The sequence below is a fragment of the Ptychodera flava genome, chromosome 14 (assembly GCF_041260155.1).
Source record: "Ptychodera flava strain L36383 chromosome 14, AS_Pfla_20210202, whole genome shotgun sequence".
NCBI lineage: Eukaryota > Metazoa > Hemichordata > Enteropneusta > Ptychoderidae > Ptychodera > Ptychodera flava.
This window is the reverse complement of record NC_091941.1, coordinates 37,728,608-37,740,635: the sequence shown is the minus strand read 5'-3', so window position 1 is coordinate 37,740,635 and position 12,028 is coordinate 37,728,608. Positions and strand designations below refer to the sequence as shown.

At 37.1% G+C, this 12,028-nt stretch overlaps 1 protein-coding gene across 1 annotated transcript; it reads left to right on the top strand.

Annotated features, from left to right (window-relative positions):
* Positions 1–519: 519 nt before the first annotated feature.
* LOC139148849 (mammalian ependymin-related protein 1-like) lies at positions 520–7,031 on the top strand. The gene is made up of 4 exons (XM_070720278.1): positions 520–665; positions 2,178–2,212; positions 5,187–5,321; positions 6,843–7,031. The coding sequence occupies exons 1-4, from the start codon at positions 599–601 to the stop codon at positions 7,029–7,031; spliced, it is 426 nt and encodes a 141-aa protein (XP_070576379.1). The 5' UTR covers positions 520–598.
* Positions 7,032–12,028: the final 4,997 nt, after the last annotated feature.

Here is a 12,028-nt window from a genome sequence, read left to right as displayed (position 1 = left end):
CGTCATTATAATAAATAAACTCTCAGTTTGACTCATTTACTGCACAAATAGTCGACATCATAGTCAACACCAAATGGTCAACTCCACAGCTGTCCCGCCCCAGCATCTACTTTACGTCGAGTGAATTTGGGAGTGGTTACCGATACTTGGGGCAAGGGGCACTGTTTAGGGAGGTACTGTATTGTGAATTTACCTTTCACAGGTACGGTCAAAAAGCGATTGTGTAAGTCGGGGACGATCTTATTCATTTATGGGGGTGTGACATCGTAGGGTAATTTCAGTATAGTGGTATGAGGAGATGGCAATCGGAAATAGACTGCAGTTCACACAACGTGTCCTACACATTTTCTTTCATCATAAACGTTACGCAATACAATAATTGATTTTATGGTTCTTTTGCCTCTCAGACCTCCTGACATTCGACTATGGTATTGCAGCCGATATGATCACGTGATATCATTATGTGAGGATATAGTCTGAAAGCTACAAATTGTGCAGTCCATCCACTTTGTGCTCATAAAGTACACTATATCAACTACTAAATCAACGAAACAGATCGGTCTGGTATATTTCTCCGGAATACTTCACCGAATCAACCATGAGAATCTTGCTTGCAATATTAGTATTCGTTGGTGTTGTGTACGGACAGACACCAAAACCATGCCGTAAGTTCAATGACTATTGTTTCAGCGCTTGCTTCAATCACTCGCACTCCTGACCATGGGGGGAGCTATGGCCAATAGTTGCCGATTTAATATTTTTCTTTATATTAATAATTTCTTCATTTATTACAAGAGAGGCCTGCACGAAGTACATTACAATATCGAGGATAGGTCTAGATGGGCTTGCACGAAATACCTTCCTTATATTTAATACATTTTTACATTTTTATATTACGTGAAAGGTTTGCACGAATTACATTCTAAAGTCGGGGTTAGGTCTACATGGGCTAGCATGAAATACTTTCTTTGCATTTATACATTTTTACATTCTTTACAATTCATATATTTCTTTTCATCTTTACACAAAAGGTCTGCACGAATTACATTAAAAGATCACAGCTAGGTCTAGATGGGCTTGCACGAAATTACATTTAGTACATTTTTCAGTTTTTACATGAGAAGTCTATACGAATTTTATTTTGAGGTCTTGGCTAGGTCGAGATGGGCTTGCATGGAATACATTCTTTACATTTAATATATTTTTTACATTTTGTCATTTGTTACACGGAAAGTCTGCACGAATTACATTCTTAAGTCCGGATTATGTCTACATTGGCTTGCACATAATACTTTCTTTACATTTAATACATTATATTCTTTACAATTAATGCATCTTTTTTCATTTATTACACGAAAGTCTGCGCGAAATAAGTTAAAAAGATCGCAGCTAGGTCTAGATGGTCTCGCACGAAATACATTCTTTACATTTAATACATTTTTTTACATTTGTTACTTTTATTACATGAAAGGTCTGCACGAATTACATTCTAAGATCGGGGCCGGTCTAGATGGGCTTGCAAGAAATACATTCTTTACGTTTAATACATTTGTACATGCATGTTTTACTTTGACAAATGAGAGGTCTGCACTAATTACGTGGCTGGGCTTACAAACGTTCAAAGCTTAAATGGACAAAAACTGTCCCGGCACAGCGTATATTACCGTAATTTGTGCACACCTATCATGCAAAAAACGTAAAAATGTAAAAATATGTTTTAAATGTAAAGAATGTAAGCTTACATGTATTTCGTGCACGACCAGCCCGAACTCCCGATGATGTCCGATCGGCCCTCCCCACGGAGTCCTGATAATTCCCAATTTCCGGATGATGTCGGATCAACCCTCCCGACGAAGTCCCGATAGTAAAGTGTATTGCGTGAGGACATTTAATGAGAAAATGTATTACCGTAAATGTGAAAAATGTATTTCGTGCATGAATAAATGTAATAATGTAAAACATGCAGAATGTTTTACTACTGGCCATGGATGTCTTTGTACCGTCATATTGTTTCGGACATGTGACTTAGTTGATAATCCTACAGTTTGTATTGGCTACATATAAAACGCGGATGAAATATAATCATGTTCAACCTTCCGCTAGTTGCCATTTTCCGTTATCTTTTTTGAGTTGGATGAATCGAACGTAAATACTTCATTTCCTCGTATTCATTACAGTTGCACCGTATGTATGGGAAGCAAAAGTTATACAGGTTAGTGAGTTGGCAAACTGTCACAAGAATGTTTGCACTTTACAATAGCTCAAGCCTTCAGCACAACCTTTTACAATGTTGTTACAAACTTTTCTATTGTCGTGTAGGTTGCATGGCTGCATTGCTCTTGTAATGTAGGTTACCAATTTAATCAGTCCGTTGGACGCTGACATAAGTCCAATAACTCGTTCAATGCAGAAGTTGTCGTTTTATTTGCTCAAGAGAATATCTGTCTCGAAAACCACGGAGGTCTTGTGATGCCTACATGGTGACAGGCATCATTTAGTTAGCCAACTGTGGAAACGCAACTATCTGTAGCGGGATAGGCTGCGTCTATGCGGGTCACCAAAAGATCAACCGGCGGGGTTGACCTTTGATGACCGCACAGACGCAGCATACCCCGCCCCGGGACCCCGCCACAGACAGCTGGATTTCCAAGGTTACGCGCAGCGTTGCTTGTCGATTAAAGGCCAGGGATCGAAGTGTGTAGCCGAAGGCCGAACCTCGGTACTAGTGTACTTTACACTTGATACTTTACACTAGTATCGAGTTTAGGCCTTTGGCCTCACACTTCGATCCCAACTTTGGTCGCACCTCTGCACTGCACAGTGACCTCACGAAGTCCACCAAGTCAACAGGCGGGGTCGACCTTTTGATGACCTGCATAGACGCAGCCTGCTCTGCCACAGATAGCTGCGTTTGCACAGCTACAAGTTACCTTTTATTTGTTGAAATTCTGCAATTTTTGTCTATAATGTGTAGAAGTAAGCTTACACACCAACAAACCCCTTTCATACTACAGGAATGCGACATGACAGAAAAGAACTTTGACTGGATAAACCATTCACATCTTTCGAGTTGGTGGTGAAAAAAGTAAAAAATATGAGTCAAAATTTGTAACTTTGCTTCTTTTGCGAATAAGAATATACAGGGAAACCATAGAATTTTGGATGAATAACTTTTTGAAAACATTTAATTGTGGAACATAAACAAAAAAGTCGCATGTCAAATTTCTTACCATCTCCTCTCCCAGATGTAGGGGTTGATCAAGAAAATCAGATACATGTAATCTCAGAACCATTGACAAGAATTTTTCCGTATAGTTATGTGGATGTCTGCTTGGATGCTGAGTGTCAAACATTGTATTCACTGTCAGATGAACGACACATGCCTTTATGAGGTATGGCCAATAGTTGGTAAAAATGCACGTTTCACATTGTTGAAGCTATAATGGGCAATTGTATGCCATCGTGCATTATATAACCCAAACGTGTAGGACAAACTTGCATGACTAAACACTGTAAAAGTCTGCACGTTAGACATTTTAGACACGTTACGTCCGTACACGTGTACACGTTAGGTTTGCACGATACACGATAGGTTTGCATGATTGGCATGATAGAAATTGGAGTCATGTGGAGAACCTAAAATGACATACACGTTAGACATTTTAGACACGTTAGGTCCGTACACGTTAGGTCGGCACGTTACACGATAGGTTTGCACGATTGGCATGGTAGATCTTGACCCATGTTGAGAACCTAAAATGACATGCACGTTAGACATTTTAGACACGTTAGGTCCGTACACGTTAGGTTTGCACGATACACGATAGGTTTGCACGATTGGCATGATAGATTTTGACTCATGTTGAGAACCTAAAATGACATGCACGTTAGACATTTTAGACACGTTAGGTCCGTACACGTTAGGTCTGCACGATACAAGATAGGTTTGCACGATTGGCATGATAGATTTTGACTCATGTGGAGAACCTAAAATGACATACACGTTAGACATTTAGACATTTTACACACGTTAGGTGTGCACGATACACGATAGGTTTGCACGATTGGCATAATAGATTTTGACGCATGTGGAGAACCGAAATGATATACATGTTAGACATTTTAGATACGTTTAATAGGTCCGTACACGTTTGGTCGGCACGTTACACGATAGGTTTGCACGATAGGCATGTTAGATTTTGACACATGTTGAGAACCTAAAATGACATCCACGTTAGACATTTTAGACACGTTAGGTCCGTACAGGTTAGGTCTGCACGATACAAGATAGGTTTGCACGATAGGCATGATAGATTTCGACCCATTTGAGAACCTAAAATGGCACGTTTGACATTTTAGACACGTTAGTTTCGTACACGTTAGGTCTGCATGATACAAGATCGTGCAAACCTAACGTGGTCAGCACGTTACACGATAAGTTTGCACGATTGGCATGATAGATTTTGACTCGTGGACAACCTAAAATGACATACACGTTAGACATTTTAGACACGTTAGCTCCGTAAATATTAGGTCGGCACCTTATAAGCTTACGATATGTCTCAAGATTCACGTGATGGCCAACAACACGGTAAGGTCTAACTCTATCATGCCAATCGTGCAAACCTATCGTGTAACGTGCCGACCTAACGTGTACGGACCTAACGTGTCTAAAATGTCTAACGTGTATGTCATTTCAGGCTCTCAACATGGGTCAAAATCTATCATGCCAATCGTGCAAACTTATCGTGTAACGTGCCGACCTAACGTGTACGGACCTAACGTGTCTAAAATGTCTAACGTGTATGTCCAGATAAGTCGAATGGTACCATATGTCAATCGTACAGTCATGATATACACGTTAGACACGATAGATGCATACATGTTGGGCGTGCACGATACACGATAGGTTTGCACGATTGGTATGATAGAATAAGACTTATTTGTACGCCCTAAAATGCTATACATGTTAGACATAGGTTCTTTAACGTTAGGTCTGCACGATACACGATAGGTTTGCACATTTGGCATTTTAGGCACGTTAGTTCCGACCTAACATGTCAAACATGCACTACTAAAATGTAAAAATGTGTAAAAATGAAAAAGTCCCGACTTCTGGCCATGGATGGCCTTTATGGTTTGTTTCTGATACTATTGATCTTCACTTTTTTTATTTATGACTGCAGTATGATATCAGCAAACAATTTGAAATGAGGAGCAGAATGGCCTACGATGCACGCAATCAAAGAATCCGTGTGGTGGATAAAGTTAATCTTGAAGACAAGAAAGATAACTTTGCAACTCTATTTCTTTATCAAGAGGTAAGCCGAAACGTCAGATCTCCAGTCAGTCTTCAGTTGAAAAACAAATCAAACAGTGGAGCCTGTTTTACATTTTGCAACATCACAGTTGGAATTCCTTCCAATCATGGCATAGAGGGCACATTTAGGATAAAATATATTGGGGATGTCATTCCAGTTGTATGTGAATTTAATTTGCTTGACAATGAAACCAGGAGATTCTACACTGGGATAATATTGTTAGCTTTTATCTGCCAAGTCCACACAACTAAGCCCGGTTGGTTATGGTAAAATCTCACATCCGTGGTAAGCCATGAGTGTGAGAACACAAGTGTGGGATCGATTTGTTGTCAAACTGTACGTGTTCTATGTGTAAATTGCACGAGTGAAATGTATTTTCATTTGAAGATTGCTACTAGGTCATTCACTATCCCTATGCCCAATGTGTGCATATCATTTGACAAATGGGAATTTGCATATTCTAAAACCAGAATATAACATGGGCAGAGCACTTTTAAGGAAAATGGTTTTTCTTATCCATGTTCGTGACTAATACAGGAAAAGAGACCAGTGTATCATCTTATGTGGTTATTTTTACTAATGCATTGCAAACTTATTATTACATAATACTGTCTGCGTTAGAGAAGAAGAAAACTTCTATCAGTGTAAATATGTTTCACTCAGCATTTGATATGAATGAATATGGACTAGAATGATATAACTTAAAAGAAAATTATGATGACAGTAGTGTTTTTATACATTTAACAACTACACTAAAGTGCAATATTTTGCAAATGTCGAAGGAGTGTGAAAAGATAATCCTACACCAAAATGAGCCGAGATTTTGACCAGTTCATAAAATAAAAACTCACAAGTGGTAGTGAGTGCATATATAGAGTAAACTCGTCAAAATTGAGTGGTCTACCCATTGCTAGGGTAGTTTATTACCACCTTTACAGTTAATGAAAATTCGTGAATGTTAAAAGGGGTATTTTTCTCTAATTGAAAGCTTAAGCATGTTCCAGCTGTGTTATATCACAACTAGTGTTTCTTTTATTTTCATATCTTGACCAATAAGATCACCATTTTAGCCATCAATATTTGATTCCATACTCAATATCACCAGTTCTTTTCTATCCCATCCATGTTTAGTGTCATTTGTGCTGCATAAGATCCGCAGTCATTTCTGATGTCAAGTGACATTCATGCTGATTTGACTTAGTGATGCGATCTTTAGTTAGACCTCAGTGTGATTTTAGGGAGATGTCATGAATTTCAAATTATCATATGGATATTGACGTGTAACAAATCCTAGAAAAGTGGAAACAATTGAATATCATTCTAGGCATCCACTCCCAAGATCTAACGGCATATTATATTTGCTAAGGGCTGTCAAATGCTGCGGATTTCTGACAATTTTCCATGCCATAACGATATGAACCTATGCAACAGTTGCTTCCAGTTGGACTCCTGCAAAATATACAAAAAGTTGTCTTCAGTTTCATGGCTCATTCACGATGCGATCATTTGTTCGTTACCCAGGGTAAAGAATACAAGCTGAATATGAAAACCAAGGAATGCAAAGTGATCGATCTTACCAGACCCTTCCGCCCCGTTCGTGTTCCCAACAATGCTACTTTCTACGGTGAGACTACCATTGGCAGCCTGGCAGCAGAAGGAGCGGGCGTCATAGTGCAGTTATGGGAAGGACAGACAGAACACGGTCAGTGACGGGCTTTGCTTTACAGAGAGGGGCCGTCAGAAGTGCAGTGTGCCTGTGACACTTTCTTGATGACAAACAGTGTATTTCATACACGATATGTATAGATTCATCACATGAACATAGCTGCAATTTTAAATTTTTGATGCACATTATGTCAGAACTTGCTTTAAAACTTTTATCAATTACCAACTCAACTTGGATACAGTGTTACATTGGTTGTTTGGGTCCCACAGGCTTTTAGCAGTTCCAATGACTCTTTCCCTTCCATTGCTGTTTGAACAACTTGAACAGTAACTTACTTTTTGGACAACTTGAGTTTGTATAGAATTTACATAGATTACAAATACTGCAATTGCAATATACTGTAAAACACTTTGAATTAGCTGCATGCTTTTTAGCAACTTTGGATTTTCATTGCAATCAGCAGGTTTTTAATTTAGCTTAAAAGACATCCTTAGCATAGTTTATATGAGGAAAAGTTGAAATTAGCGGCATATTAAATTAGGGAATTTAGACACTTAGCTAAATTAGCTAAAAAAAGGATGCTGGCTAAAAAGACTTGTTTTACAGTATAAAAAAATAATACAATATCTGTGCACAACATGTGCAGTACGCTTAGTGAAAGTTGATGCAAAACCCATAAGTAGTTCAAGATGCCAGTCTTACTATGAATCATGTAATCTTATACCTAAAGAATTCAATGAATACAACAAACGCGAAATAATTATATGCATAATAATACAATATCTGTGCACAACATGTGCAGCAGGGTTGGTGAAAATTGATACACAATCCAAAAGTAGTTCAAGTTGCAAGTTACGCTGTGAATCATGTAATCTTATACCTAAATGAATTCGACATCACCTGAAACACCACCTCGTTTTTCAGTCTCAGCGGACGAAGTCAAGGGGACTTATGGTTTGGGTTCCGTCCATCCATCCGTCCGTCCGTCCTCGCAGATATCTCAGACATGCCTGAGCCAATTCCTTTCGAACTTGGTACAAGGATAAATTCAATGCCATAAGTATGCATGTCCCTAGTTTAAGGTGTCGCATGCATAGTTAGTGCTAATTTGCATAATTAGTAATTTTTTTTTAAAAAGCTTTCTGTCTGGAGAGACAAATTTCATGAATCTTTGTGTACAAATGTTGGTCACATTGATCTCTAATAACACACAATGACATATGTCAGTATTATATCAATTGATTGCCAATTTGCATATTTAATGAATTTCAATAATTAGCTGATATGTTAAGAAATACTTTATCAAAGTTCATGAAACTTGATACAGATGTTGAGCTCACATTGCATAAACAGTGAATAAAGATGTTCATCAGTGCGATTTTAATTGCTAATTTGCATATTTAATGAACTTTCATATAATATGTCAAGAAATACTCTCTCCAATCTAAAGAAACTTGGTACGCATGTTCATATACCAATGCTGTAACTGTGTGGAAAGACATTTAGCAGGATCGTAGCAGTAGTATAGTAGTATTTTATTACCCAGAAAAGTAAAATACAGTATCAGAATACAGTATCAAAGGTAGCAACAAACTTGGTACAGATGTTGATCATGACAATTAATTGCTAATTTGCATATTTGATAAATATTTGTAATTACGATGATATATCTAAAAAAACTACAGCAAATTCGATTAAACTTGCTACAGATCTTTAGCACAAAGTCCTATAATAGTGTACAAAGATGTTTAGCACTATCATGATAATTAATGGCTAATCTGCATATTTATTGAACTTTCCTAATTATTGTGCCATGTCCTCAAATACTGCAATAAATTTGAAGAAACTTGGTACAGATGTTGATACCTCAGTATCGTAATATTGTGTGAAGACATAAGCGGTATCACGTCAATTAATTGGTAATTTGCATATTTGATGAACCACCGTAATTAGTGTGATAAGTCGAGAAATGCTTCAGCAAATTTAATGAAACTTGGTACATATGTTGATCTCATAGTCGTTATAGCATGCAAAGACATGTAGCAGTATCAGGTCAATTGCTCAGTTGCATATTTATGATTTTTTGTCATTAGGCTGATATGTCAAAAAATACTTTATCAATTTCATGAAACTTTGTACAGATGTTGAGCTCACATTGCATTAACACCGAATAAAGATGTTCTTCAGTGTCATGTTAATCAATTGCTAATTTGCATATTTAATGAAATTTCATTATTTGTTTGATATGTCCAGAAGTACTGCATTTAACATGATGAAACGTGGTACAGATGTCGATCTTACAGTGATGTAAGGCATGCAAAAGTATGCAGCAGTATCTTGTCGATTGACTGCTGAATGCACATTTAACGAATTTTCATAATAAGGCTGATGTCAAGAAATACTCCATCAAACTTTATGAAAATGTCTACAGCTATAGTGCTCACATTGATTCAACAGTAAATAAAGCCGTTTATTAGTGTCAAGTTAGTTAATTTTAATTTTCATATTTAAAGAACTTTCTTAATTAGTTTGATATGTCCAGAAGTACAGCATCAAATTTGATAAAAGTTTATAAAGATGTTGATCTCACAGTGCTGTAATAGAATGCAACAACACTTACCAGTATCGTTTAAATTAATGGCTAATTTGCGTACATAATGAATTTATGGTGTAAGAGTCTAGAAGCACTGCATCAAATTTTATGTATTTTGGTACAGGTGATAATCTGTCAATGTCAATTAATTGCTAATTGAAAGACCTTTTTAATTAGGGTGGCAGCCCAGCTTGGCTTTACATTTTCACCACAATCGTGTTGACCAACCCCATTTTTTTCTGTAGTAAACAGGGAAAGAATGTTTGTAATGAGTGATCTATATCCTGAATGACTGCACCAAATCTAATGAAAGGTGCTGCAGATGTTTATCATACAAAGATTTAATAGTAAAGAAAGGCATTTAGCAATATTAATAAATAACTATAGTGAGTCTCTTTTTGTACTCAAAACAGGGGCTTTTTACTACATCTGGCCTTCTGATTTTTTATGTCAAAAGCCTTTACATGCCTGGACCAGTTTCTTGCAGATTAGCGGATTTTGAGCCAGTGCATGATATACCTAATTCTGTTTAACTTGGTAAAAGGACATTAACCTATGCCATTCATGCTAATGTCTACTTCTTTACAATCCAATCTAATATGGGCATCAGTCACAGACAGGTCTTTGACACCCTCATTGCTTTTTTCATGCGTATCATATCGACTTCGATTTAGTACTTCCACTGACAAATTCTCTATTACAAGTGGGGATATGGATTGTAACAAAAGAATGTTTCTTTTGTGTCAATAAAATTACTTTCAATTCTTTCTGCATGAGGGTGTGACTTCACTATTCCCGAAATTCACATCATCGATTGGGTATGGCTTTAGTGTTTTACAGAAAAATGCAAAAAATGCATGAAGCACTTGATTTCCTTTTCAAATCGTATACAGATAGTCATACTCTTACCCTCTGAATGCTTGCCGTTTACTGCAAATTTCAAAAAAGATGTAATAGATAATTCAACATACAAATCAGAAGTATTTCTATATCTTTCAAACTAGAAATCATGCGAGCTTTAGATACGATACTGATGTAAGAATTACGCTTGGGTCAGTGGCAATCATGTACGCAAAACATGTCACTTGTCAAGGCCCTTGAAAAACAATCTCATGGTATGTATCACACCATATGTCCCATCAAAAAGAGCTGTGATCTCAATACAAAATGACATGCATACACTAGACTGCAAATCAAGGTGATCGCTGGCACTGTCAATAACAAATTATTGATTTGTTTTGTAAAGTTCAGCACTGAAAGTAACTTTGGCTCATAAAGACTAAATGTCCAATTTGTTATTCACAATTAAATGTAGAAGGCATAATATAAACGACAATACAAAAGTCATCCCTTTTTTTACAAAGCAACATACTCTACAAAGCAAAATATCTACCAGTTATAATGCTGTTATACCAGTCAATATTATCACTGACTGACAATTTTTTATGCTGTTTTGTCCCTCTGTGCTGCAGGTCGTTATGCTGGTAGCTGGACACTGAGGGGCTGCGGACCTGTCTCTGAAGTTTATTTCAGCAATAAGACTGGAGTTGTCCGCACTGAGTGAGTCCTTCAAATCTTTGATAATATGCCGCAAGCACTACTGACTAGAGGAGTCAGTTAAAGGGTAACCTTTCAATTCCAGGGTCTGATTACCATATTCCGATTTGTTTATTGTTGATTCATTTCATATTATTCAGAATGTAAACAAAAGATTGGTTCTGGATTTATTTATTTGTCCCTTATTTTCCCATTAGATTACTGATAATAGTTTAAGTGAACCAGCAACCTACATGTATACACACTGTTTGTTTATGAAAAGAACAGTGGTGTATTTACGAAAATTACATGATTAAACAGGCACAAAGTACATGTACACACAACCAGAGAGATGTTTCCAATGTGTTCATATCGATACCAAGCAACTGTAAATTTTTGGACAGCAGTATGACTGAATAATCTGGATCTAGCTCCCTTGACTCTGTGTCAGTCACAACCCATAATTAATTAGTTTCATCTCGGATACTGAGTTCTGATGCAATACAATGTATATTCCCTCATTAAGGGATATGGGGAATCAGTTCTTGACTGATTTTCCTCATGCCAAACTTGCAGTGGGTAATTGCGACGAATTTGAGGAGGGAAGAGGTTATGTGAACACTAAAACAAAAGAATTAAAAACTTCATTCATCTGTTTTGTGATAGATAACCTCGTGTTGTGCTTGGCCGTGAATATGCATCACATATTGGTAAATTTTCAGCAGGTCTAATTTAGAGTTCTGCCATTAGCTGACAGAATGATTAAGCCTCTGATAACTAATACAGTTTGTAACAAAAGAGTGTTGTTGAGAACATTTTAAACCTCACGACATGCAACATTCAAATGACTCCACTGTTGTCAAGTAGACTCAAATGAAAACCAACATTCAAGGAAATAATGGTGAAAATGTG